The following is an 11803-nucleotide window of genomic DNA, read 5'->3' on the forward strand; positions in this document are numbered from 1 at the left end:
CAGAAGAATCCTCAAGTGTAGCAACATCAAGTCTCCAGGTCCTCACAAAAATATCAGGTCAAAAATTCTCAGATGGAAAATTTGAGATGGGAATTCAAATTTGCTGAGGATTATATATTTGTTTTCTTAGCAGGAAGGGTCTTTTAAACAAAGAAGCATTTGTTAAATCAAATCAATGTATGGGCCGGGCACAGTGGCTCACGCCTGTAAAACCCAGCACTTTGGGAGATGGAGGCGGGCAGATGGCTTGAGCCCAAAAGTTCTAGGCCAGGCTGGGCAACATGACAGGACCACAACTCTACAAAAAAAGTACAAAAAAATAGCTGGGTGTAGTGGCACATGCCTGTGGTCCCAGCTACTCGAGAGGCTGAGGTGGGAGGATCACCTGAGCCTGGGAGGCAGAGGTGGCAAGTGAGACAAGATTCCAAGTGGCCACCTGCCAGCATGCATGGTTTTTGTTCAGGACGCTCTTTTAGCTCACAGGAAGTAGAATTCATTCCCCAGAACATGTGAATGTGTTACCTTATCTGGCATAAGGGCCTCAAGATGGGAAGGTTATCCTGGATTATCAAGGGAAACCTAGTTAGAAACGCAAGGCTCCTTAATATGAGAGAAGCATACAAGGATCAAAATGGTAGGATATGTGTTGACAGAAGCCAGATGGTGGGCTGATGTGAGGAAGGGGCCATGAGCCAAGAAATGCACGCGGCCTCTGAAAGCCGAACAAGGTGAGGAGATGAATTCTCTCCTGAATCTTGACTGAAGGGGAACACAGCCCTGATGACACCTTAATTTTAGACTGGTTTAAATGGTTTTAAACAAAATTGGTGGTAATTAGTCAAAATCAGTAGTTATCTGGGTTGGGGAGTGGGGCAGAAGGATTACAAAGCGACACTAGGAAACTTTTGGGGTGACTAATATTTTCATTACCCAGATTGTGGTGATGGCTTCGAAAATGTATGCACATCAAAGCTTCTCAAAATGTACACTTTATGTAGTTTAATACATTAATTATACCTACAAAAATACCTACATATACCTATATAACACATGCTTTAAAAAATAGATAGCAATCTTAAATTCACTGGTTAAAAAAAATAATAGGCAGAATGAAATCTTACTAGTTTCTGGTGTCTTTCAGAAGAAATCTGAATGTTCTGTGTGTAGAACTCTTAAGTTTAGGTACCTGAAATTCCTTCCACTCAAAATTCCTAACTCTGTAAATATGTGTAATTTTTCTATGAAGGTAACTTTTTATCACATTCCCAAACAGGTCTGTGAACAAAAGGGGTGGAATTGAAGCCACTACTTTAGAGGACGCCGAAGAATGGACACAGTGAAAATGTTATCCTACTCATTATTGGATTACATCTCAATTTTTTTTAACAAGGACACAAATTAGGTAGACACAATATGTAGATGATCCCAATTATATCCCACAATGGAGTACACACCAATCTGGATCACCTTCCCATGACAGGGATTCTCTTCTCTAGTAAATGCGCCTTCCAAAAAAAAAAAAAAAAAAAAAAAAAAAAAAAACAAACAAAAAAAAAAAAAAAAAAGGAAATGCACCTTCCACGTGACTAGTTGTTTAGATCAGAAAGAGGAAATCACCCAATGGAGGCTAATGAACAATTTCCCGGGGGAATATAAAATTGTAACTAAAAATCTGACAATAATCTGACTTCTCCCTTGTACAAATAGAGGAGGCTACTGAACCTGGGACATTATCCATCATGTGCATCAGGAAACAGAGAAATCCAGTCAGGTGAATGACAGAAAGAGGTTAAGTAGGAAAAAAGGTAACTTTCTGCTGTCTCCTAAATAATCCAGTCCTAGTCCCAGTCTGTTCTACAAATCCAGTTGTATTCCTGATCCTGGGTTCCATGAGCCCCCACCACCTCACCCCTATAATAAAATCCTCCTGTCTGTTGGCATAGGTGTGTTTCTATCATTTGCAAGCAAAAGACTGTTAAAACAGATAGTATCTTTAAAGGAAACACCAGGTTCACTTTCTATTGGAAAAGTAATTATTTATTATGACAAAAATAAAACTGTTGACTGAAAACAAATGAATGTTACACTATATTGCACCATGATTGGAAATGAGCCAAAACCGGTCTAAGAGATGAACATTCCAGAGCAAACAGCATCCTTTTACTTGGGTTAAGTAGGCATGCAAACAACTCGTTATAACATAATTGCAGAAATAAAAAAAAATGAGTACCGGCAACCTAAACTTCACATATAAAAGCAGCACTTCGTAACAGTAATAAAGTATTAAAAACTTTAAAACATATCATTTCAACAACCCCACCATCAGGAAAACATGCTTTGAACCATTTTCAAGAAGTGATCATGTGAATGCACTGATTTACTTGCTTTAAAATTTTTGTTAATGTTTATATACTGGACCAATGGAACACATTTGTTTGGCTGGGGTTCAGACAGACAATTTGTGACATGAAAAACATTTTTCTTTGCTCTGCACAATACCAGAGGACCCACAGAGCAATCCAATTCCTAATTCTGACCTTATTAATACCATCTTCTAGTTGACCAAGCATAGTAACTAAGATATTCTTAGAGCTTTTGCAGAAAGCCTGAAGCTTGAGGGATAACAAGTTTGTATTTAAGTCTTAAGAAATGCACATGAATATGAATACAGACACTTTAGTTTTACATTCTGAGGCAAGAAATATATTGAGTACAGGGCCTACTGCTTCCTCTTTAATGCTCTAAAGCACCCATTTATGTTAAAATAGCAATGTGTGATTATAATCATTCACTCTGATTAGAATAAACGCATCAGCAAGACTGTGATTGCTGTTAGGTTTTTTGTTGTTGTTTACAATATGCTCTGTGGAATAGATGAACATGGTAAAATCTGTAACTCTTCCGTAAGTGAAAAAAACCATGACCATCATTTTATTTCACACTTTCAATGAAATAGCAGCTAAACTTTTTTAAAGTCATAAATAAAAATTTCACAACTACACTCAACAGTTTACTCCAAGAGAATAAAATAGGGGCTTCAGAGTCCCTAAATTTCCTGAGGGAAAATATAAGATTAAAGTGATTATGGTCTCTTGTGAATAGGGCTTGACCATGCAAATAAGTCACTGGTGACCGAGATCAACTGACAAGTCATTTGATATCTTACCAACACTGATGGAAATATATTCACAGTATAATAAAATCAATCAAATTTAGGATTTCTCCTTTCTCCTATTTAATTAAACTAATTAAATATTGACTGAGCACTTTCCTATGTGCTTTAATGAAAACGGTATGTGAATCTGATAGATCTACCATGTTGGCGCAGCTGGTGGTAAACAAAAGTGAAACAAAACAAAATCTCCAAGGAATGCTATCCCTTAGTTATGTATTTTGCATATTTCAAATACAGTTTGCGTGAAGGGGGTTTTTATGAGACGGTACAACATCCCACAAACTTGAACAAAGCACCTTATGGATTGAAAAATGAGGTAATTTTTTAATTAAAATTTCACAAGTTTTGCAAGAAAACATTTCCATTCTTTTAAAACTTTGTTTTCTATTCCAAAAGCTATGCACGGCACATTTTATATTTCTCCATTTCCAGGAGAAAATGTAGGTTACTGCTTTAAAAAAGGCAAAAGATTCCTTTACGTGATTACAGTTCCAAATTCTAAAGCCCTAGTCAGTCTTCACTCCTTTGGCCATATGAAAAATAATATAGGCCATCTAGCTCTACAGTAAAAAGACTGTATTTTCTGTAATTTTAAGTGCCTTAAACAGGGGGAGAGGCAGAAATTCATTGCTTTCATTCACATTTTCTCTTACCTGATGTCCTTTTGAAGAGTTTTCAACCCCACGGTATTGCTTTACTTTCTAGTGCTTTGAATTTGTTTGTCAGTATGTCGCCTACCAACTTAATATTTCCTAAACGTTTCACCAAACTACATACATTTAAAGCTGACTTTGGGTCTGACGGACACAATTTTTTTTCTACTTTAAATTTTAAATGAAATAGTTGGACATATTTTTTATACTGGCCTTCCTCTATTTATTTTGGTCACCTAGAATTCTTAAAAAAATACTGTACTTTTTGGGGGAACTTGGCTTTTGGATTTCAGTCTTCACAGTAATAGTGAATGAATAAGGATGAGACAGTACTGAAAAACTAACCTTGACTATAAACCACTTTCAGATTTATGTAGACATCTGTAAAAGATTAACATCCTGGCTATTGACCCTACTCTTTCAATATGGAAAGTCAAACAGAACTGTAGTTTGGGGTGGTATCAAAACGCAATAAACTCTGAACAAACCAACCACTTCCATTCAATTAGTACAAGCCAGGAAAATAAGGTAAATTCTCTAGAAGAGAATTATTTCCAACACAGGCTGGTTCTGTCTAAGAAGCTTACTATCCTTTTCTTAGCAATATGGCTTGTTTTCTCTTTTGCATTGTCGTTAGCTATTTGCTGAATTTAAGTTGAATAGGAGTTACTAATACTTTTTTCCCTACTTGTATTCATATTCTAAATAAAATAATAGGTGGGAATCAAATAATGGATAAAAATACATTTAATTTCTGTATTTCCCTATGATCTGGGAGGTTTTTAATTTTTAATAATAGCATGTAAGAATTAAGAATTTTAAAACCAAAAGACATTTTAGAGTTGTAGTTTAAGTTCCTCCATATGTGGAAAAAAAAAAAAAAAGCCATGGACACTAATTGTCTAAGGTCAACTAGACAACTGACAAATGGCAAAATTAAGGCTCGAATCCACTTTTTTGGATGGCCAGCACAATATTTTACTAGATACAAGACACCATGCTGTATCTTGAAGTCACTTTACCCGGGCAAAATATAAAATATCCTTTAGAACTGAATTAGAGTTAGGTTTTTTGGTTCCAAAGCCATAAATGAAAAGTCAGCCTCGTAAAGTTGGTCTCCAAAGATAAATTCCAACAAAATTTATCCATCTTTACATAAGACATCAGTACATTTTTCTACTGATACGGTTTTACATAGTTAAGCACTAAATAAAAATTGATCATTCAGAACAATTATAATTTGTCCTAAAAAATATACTAAACAGTTTTTTTCTTTTTTTAAAGCTTCTATCTTCTTTAAAGTTTTCTTTGTGACCTCCACAACTTTTCAGAGAATTTTGTTTATGGCACTGCCTATCACTGTTTCCATAGTAAACTAATTATTTTCTCTTTATGTTATAATGAAAGTTTAATTATGCTTAATTAAAATGACTATGGCTATGGGGTGGCACCCATTTAAAATTTTTCAGCAATGAAACATGAATTTATTACCTTTCCTTTAATGAATATAGAATAAAAGTAATGATACCTTTAAGCATACTAACACAAACTAAAAGCAAAAATTACATATTTAATCTTCAGTTTTAATAGATTATATATATTAATATTCCAGGTTTTAAGGAATTAGTTACATTAACAATAAAAAATATTCAGTATATTCCCTTATAAAAGGTCCTATTAATTCTAAAAGTTCTCAAATGGGCTTCAATAAGGATGGGTTTAATTAAAGATGAACGAAGGACATGACATGCTCAAAATTAAGAAAAATGTTGTATTTGAACTAGCAAGGATAACTTTACACTTTGGTTATAACATACTTAAAAGATTTCAGGTAAAATTTAATTTCTTTAATTTTCAAATTAAAAATAAAAGGTAGGACAGTCTCCTTCCTGAAGGTAATGTTAATGTAAGTGGGTCTCTTGCTTTTCTCTTACTAAAGACTGTGCTAGCCAATACATGGAGGTGAAGAGGGGTATGAAACACAGATTATTTCATCACTGAAATAATTAGCTGCTAATGTGACTTCAAAAGAACAGGTACAATATAAAACTGAGAACTTATTTCAAAACATGAATAAAGGCACTAATTACAAATGTACACTTTTCAGACAGTATCTTGTAATTCACTGATTTACAATGAATGTCAGAATCAATGCTCTAGTATTAGATATTTGCTTGGGTTAAAACATTCTCTTGGAGTACAGAATAATCAGTTTTCACGTTACTGTCACAGGAAAGACTTGAGTGAAAACTTTAAAAATACTCTTAAAAAGTCTTACATGAATTTGCTAATCATGAACTTTCCCAATCAGAACACTTTACACTGACGCCAATTTCATCTTTAACACATGGCTAACATAAATCATTTCTAATCCAAAACTAACCAAATATTTATTAAAGGATTTAGAAAATAAATTGTATTTTAAAAATTAAATAGCAAATTTGAGTCTGTACTAGTAGTTGGCAAAATAAAATCAACTATTAAAAACACTTTTAATATAATGCTGATGTGGTAATATAAAAAATAACCATATACTTTGAAAGAAGAAGAAAATTCAACCAGCCAATCTTACTCAATACAAGAAGGCAGATAACCATTTCATAGGAACAAATACAGGAGTATTAAGTATGCTTTTTCTCAAGACAGACTTATGAGAATTATCCTCAGTACTTATAGTAAACAATATAACCAAGTAGAAATTCAGGCAAACTGTGCTTAGGTAAACAGCATCTTCTTAATTCCCCACACCCCACACACACCACAAAGCATCCATATTGATTTATGTCTGCTTTTTACTCATGTTCTTAACGGTTATTTAAAAACTAAACTAAGTTAAACTAAGCTTATACTCTATTTGATATAGAATCACTAAGAAAAAGGTTTAAAACAAAGTTAAACAACTACTTTCCAGAGCCCAGAAAGCTTTACTCTGGCCATTGTTTAGTTCAAGGGTGTGCTACAATTCAAGATAAATCAGAAAAATGTTACCACATTCGACTAAATTAACTTGACTAAATATAATACACCAGAAAAAAGAGCAAAATTTAAATCAACTTACAAATAAAAAAGATTAAAATTAAAATGCCAATTTTGAACACGTATTTTGATATTATGAACACTGAATCTTATTTTTGATCAAAATTTTAAAATACTGCAAAAATGATTATTTGTATCGTTTTATATTCTCTATGTATTCATTTTATCCCTTTCATTTCAGCAAAACTACACATTTGAATAAACAGGATCGAAATACAACACTTGTCTTTCCTCTTAATTTAAGGCATATACTGTTTAGATTATTGTTCATATTAGACAACTGCCTCAAAAACCTGTTAATGCCATCCAGTAAACTTTTGATAGATCATGACTTTTTCTTTTTAATTTATAAGTCGTTAAGAATATTAACTCTGAGTTTCATATTAATATTCTAAAAGCTAGGATTAAATTCAGCAGTTTCCTATAAGATTTTAGAACCCAAGGCATAACTACAAAGATGTCAACTGTTTCAAGTCTACTACATAACACCGTCAAATAAATTCAAGGAAAGCCATGTAGTTTTTAAAGTAATACACTGCTGGTGGTAAAAATGCTATGACAGACACAATTCCAAGTTTCAAGATACAAAATGGACTCTTCATACTTCGGCTTTAGTTACTGCCCAAAGCAGTTGTGATATATCTTGCAAAGAAAACGGCTACAATTTCTGTTGATAATAAAGTTGTTTATAAACTGATACTAAAATATATTCCAACTGTCTTATTTTTAGTGCTGGTATGCTTTACTAAATTTTGATAGTTTTATATGCATTGAATAATGTGATATTCTGAGAATATCAGATTTATTCAAGAATATTTAACATCAAAGCTGGGCTTTTCATCTTTTACCTTAATTAGTTTTTGACCAAATGTTGTAGACGGAAGAGTGAACTTGATTCCTTTAGATAAATAAACAGCCTACTTAATTTCCATGCAAATAACTTAAACATTATTCCATGACTCGCAGTAATGAGGGCAAAGTTAAAAGGCAAGTACTCATGATGTACAATCTTCCTTACATATATCCTCAAGGTAGATTTCTTTCTTTATAGTAAGTTCTGTCCAATAGACGAATGGCTTATACAGGGAACAACTGTTTAGTGCCAGAGAAGTTTGCAAGCAGTACCTGATGGTTTCCAAGACTACTCTATCAAACCAGTAATTCTCTGGTTGGGAGGGAGTGGTGGTCAAGAATTGAAAGCAACTGGTCATTAAGGTCATAACAATATTTCAGAAGACATTACACATATGACAAACATTTCTTACAAGGCAGTCACTGAATAATTAGCATAAACAGAATTGTTGCTGAAAACATAGTTATACGTTATGTTCATCCAACTGAAGATTAGTGCGTTAAAAAAAAAGTTAAGAAAAAAATCTTTCATGTTTAGCTGCACTTGATTCAAGTGTTGCTCTCAGAGGTTTGTGTTGTTATAAATTAAACATGCTGCTGCCTTAGCAGCCAAAGGTACTAGGAAAAAATGTTCATGTCACAGAATAAATAGAGCAGTCTCTTTCAAGCAAAAAAGTTATCTCACGCCAATCCGGGAGGTCATCCACTCTAGACCTTGGCATAACCTGAACAAAAGATAGAGGTATTTTTAACATTAAAAACGTTATACTTAAAAACTGTAAGCAAACTTATTTTTAAGTCTTAACCAAAGGCTGGTAGCATAATCGTTATTTACCTACATCAGTGTCAACATTCAAGTAACAATATAAAAATTGAAATTTTTAAATGGAACAGTCATTTAAATATTCTTAATCAGTTTGCAGGAAATTGCTTTGGTCTCATCTTGAAGATATAACTTTGCTCGTTTGGTCATAACGATCGCAAATACTCCTCGCTTTTTAAAATTAACTGAAACTTAAACCATTACAGAAAGATAGCAGGAACTTCACTTTACCCTCCTAAATTCTAAAGAATGGAATACTTATGACTCAGTCTTAAAAAGTATGAGTCAAAAAAGCCTAGACACAGCTATTACACTGCAAGCCATTTCCGATAAATACTAAGAGAAAAACTAAGGTGAGGTTGATTCAAGGATAAATAAGTTCTCTGATATAAACTGGGTAAAACGTAAGTAACATTGGGTTCTTCCTGGCCTAATATCCACATTCAAATTGTTGGAAACGGAAGAACAGACTATTATGGCATTTGTCTCAAATGTTTATTGTCTAGAATTATGCCTCCCAATTAAGACCTCCTAATAATAAAGGAGTTAGAATTAAGACCTCCTAATAATAAAGGAGATGTACTCTTGAAGAAAGCTGAGAGCTTAGGTTTAAATTCTTGCAGAAAATGTGAAATTGCTTGCAAGCTTCCTCTTTAAAAGAAAGGTAACATTACAGTTTATTCTCAGTATATGATAAAAGCAACAAAGAACGTAAAAAAATTTGGATTATGAAAACTTAATTCAATAGTTTATTGCTTTTTCTTGGTAAAACATTATATTTACATTAAAAGTTTTTAAGTTGTCAGTGATTCTAGTAGAATTATTTCTACGTCAGAAGCCTGAGACACACTGTCACAAAAAAAAAAAAAAAAAATCACCTTTAATTGAGAACAAACAAAAAAGAAACAGAATTCAAGAAGAAAACAAGTTGGCCTAAGAAGTTGGAAGAAATCTGAAAGAAGTCATACCTTCCCTCAGACCAATGAACACTTACCCTTCTCCTGTGAGAGCACAGCAGGACTGAATGTGCCACGGGTGATCCTTAATTGAACTAAGGGTGAGGTATTTCGAGATTTCAGCTGCTGTCATACACCCTTTCATATCCTGCTTATTCGCAAAGATAAGAACTGCAGCCTTCCGTAAATCCTGCAATCAGGACAAGATATTTCTAATATATGAAATACCACAATTTAAATTTACCCAGCTGAACAGTTATAATGAAGGGCTTCTACTTTAACACAATTGGGCACTAATATTTAACTTAAAAATAATCTCAAATACCCGTAATTTCATTATTCATTCTAACAGAGTAGTATTAAATAATTAAAAGTTATTTTTTATTTTTTGAGTCACATTGGTCAAACAGAAAAATACATCTGAATTTTAAATACTGACTCAAAACTAAATAAATAATATTCTAATAGGCAAATACGGTAGTATGTTGCCAAATACTAGAGTTTCTCCAGAACTTAGAAGTAGAATACTGGTGGTAGAAGCTGGGCAATACTTATTAGTCTTTGTGTAACATAACTCACTGGTTAACATTCATTTTAGCATTGTTTGTACTACCAAAATAGTAGAAGAACAGATTGACTGTGATATATGCATACTGTGGAAAACTACAGAGTTGTTAAAAGGAATGAAAGTACATGTTAACATAAATAAATCACAATGTATTATGGATAAATCACAATGTTGTACAAAAAAAGAAAGTTGCAGAAGAATATACGTTATACAGCATTAGTTTTAAAAACATGGAATACAATACTCTGTATAATTTCAAGACATAAAAATGTAGTAAAAGTATAAAAATATGCATAAGAATAACAATTACTACTTGTAGAATAGTAGTTACCTCTGAAAGATAAGGGAAGAAAATTGGATTGGCAAGGTACGGAAAGATATTTCATGTCTTACATTAATATGGTGCATGAATGTGTTTTACTAAGTTTTCTTAAATACCTGAAATACTTAGAATTAAGTGATCTCAAGTTATTCATTAAAGAACTTTCAGTTATTATAAACTTTTGGGGAAAATACCCTTAGGTTTTCCTATTGCTTATCTCAATTTATCAGACTTTCAAAGGCATGTAACTTTTCAAAGTAACTTTAACTTTGAACAATTTTTGCAATAACAGTAATAATCTACAAATTAGCATGTTATTTTTTTTTAAGTTTGAAAAAGTAATGAACATTTTTTACCTCAAGACTTTTATCAGTTTAGTGTATAAAGTTGTGTTAATGATCAAATGGCCAAAATCACATCACGTTATCTTTGTAAAAAAGGAAAGGCAATGTACAGATACTTAACTACATTGTTTTTTAAAGATTTGCTTTAAATATTTACCTCATGAGCCAACATTCTGTATAATTCTTCTTTTGTAATAGCTAGTCGTTCCCTGTCAATGCTATCAACAACAAGAATGATGAACTAGAAGAAAATTAAAAGGAAAGACAGAAAATTGAATGAGGTGTTGAAAACTTTTCTGTAAAACTATTCAAATTATTTAAGTACTTTCTCTACTGGCATCATCATTACTGTAAAACATCTACTGCTTTTTCATCATAAACAGCTTTTATATCAAGCAGTAAAATCTGAATGTTAACAATAAGAAAATGGTAACTCATAACTTCAACAAATAAAAACTGTGCCCAACTTGATTTTCTTCAAGTAATGCCCAAATACATAATACTATGATTTGTTTTCAAATGCTGTTAGTAAAAAGTAATTTTTGAAAAGAAACTTACATTAAATAATATTTTTCACTGAAACTTCAAAGTACCCCATTATCATTCATCTAAACAATCAATAATTGCTTACTTATATATACCACAATCTCCTAACTCCTAGAAAGAAAAGCTAGTTTGAAAGAAAAAGATAAATGCATTTTAAAAATAAATAAGACATTTTTATAAAACAGTATCAACCATAAATGCTCAAGATTGAAACATATATACTTAGAGGTTAATATACTAGAAATGCAGATGAAATTAAATAAAGGCAAGAAGCCAGAAAAAAGCAGGAGAAATCTGTTGATAAAATTATACATGAGGCCGGGCACGGTGGCTCAAGCCTGTAATCCCAGCACTTTGGGAGGCCGAGGCGGGTGGATCGCGAGGTCAAGAGATCGAGACCATCCTGGTCAACATGGTGAAACCCCGTCTCTAATAAAAATACAAAAAATTAGCTGGGCATGGTGGCGTGTGCCTGTAATCCCAGCTACTCAGGAGGCTGAGGCAGGAGAATTGCCTGAACCCAGGAGG

The 11803-nt window shown here is 32.9% G+C and overlaps 1 protein-coding gene across 1 annotated transcript in view; it reads right to left on the reverse strand.

Moving 5' to 3' along the window:
- Positions 1 to 2019: 2019 nt before the first annotated feature.
- ARL5B (ADP ribosylation factor like GTPase 5B) overlaps positions 2020 to 11803 on the reverse strand; it is a 25631-nt gene continuing 15847 nt past the window's right edge. The window contains exons 4-6 of the mRNA XM_017529750.2: positions 10887 to 10970; positions 9534 to 9685; positions 2020 to 8441 (exon numbers count right to left, since the gene is read on the reverse strand). Of these exons, the coding sequence (XP_017385239.1) occupies positions 8393 to 8441; positions 9534 to 9685; positions 10887 to 10970 (285 nt within the window). The 3' untranslated portion in view covers positions 2020 to 8392. The remainder of the gene's footprint in view (positions 8442 to 9533; positions 9686 to 10886; positions 10971 to 11803) is intronic.

Source organism: Cebus imitator, unplaced genomic scaffold, assembly GCF_001604975.1.
Source record: "Cebus imitator isolate Cc_AM_T3 unplaced genomic scaffold, Cebus_imitator-1.0 Scaffold61, whole genome shotgun sequence".
Lineage (NCBI taxonomy): Eukaryota > Metazoa > Chordata > Mammalia > Primates > Cebidae > Cebus > Cebus imitator.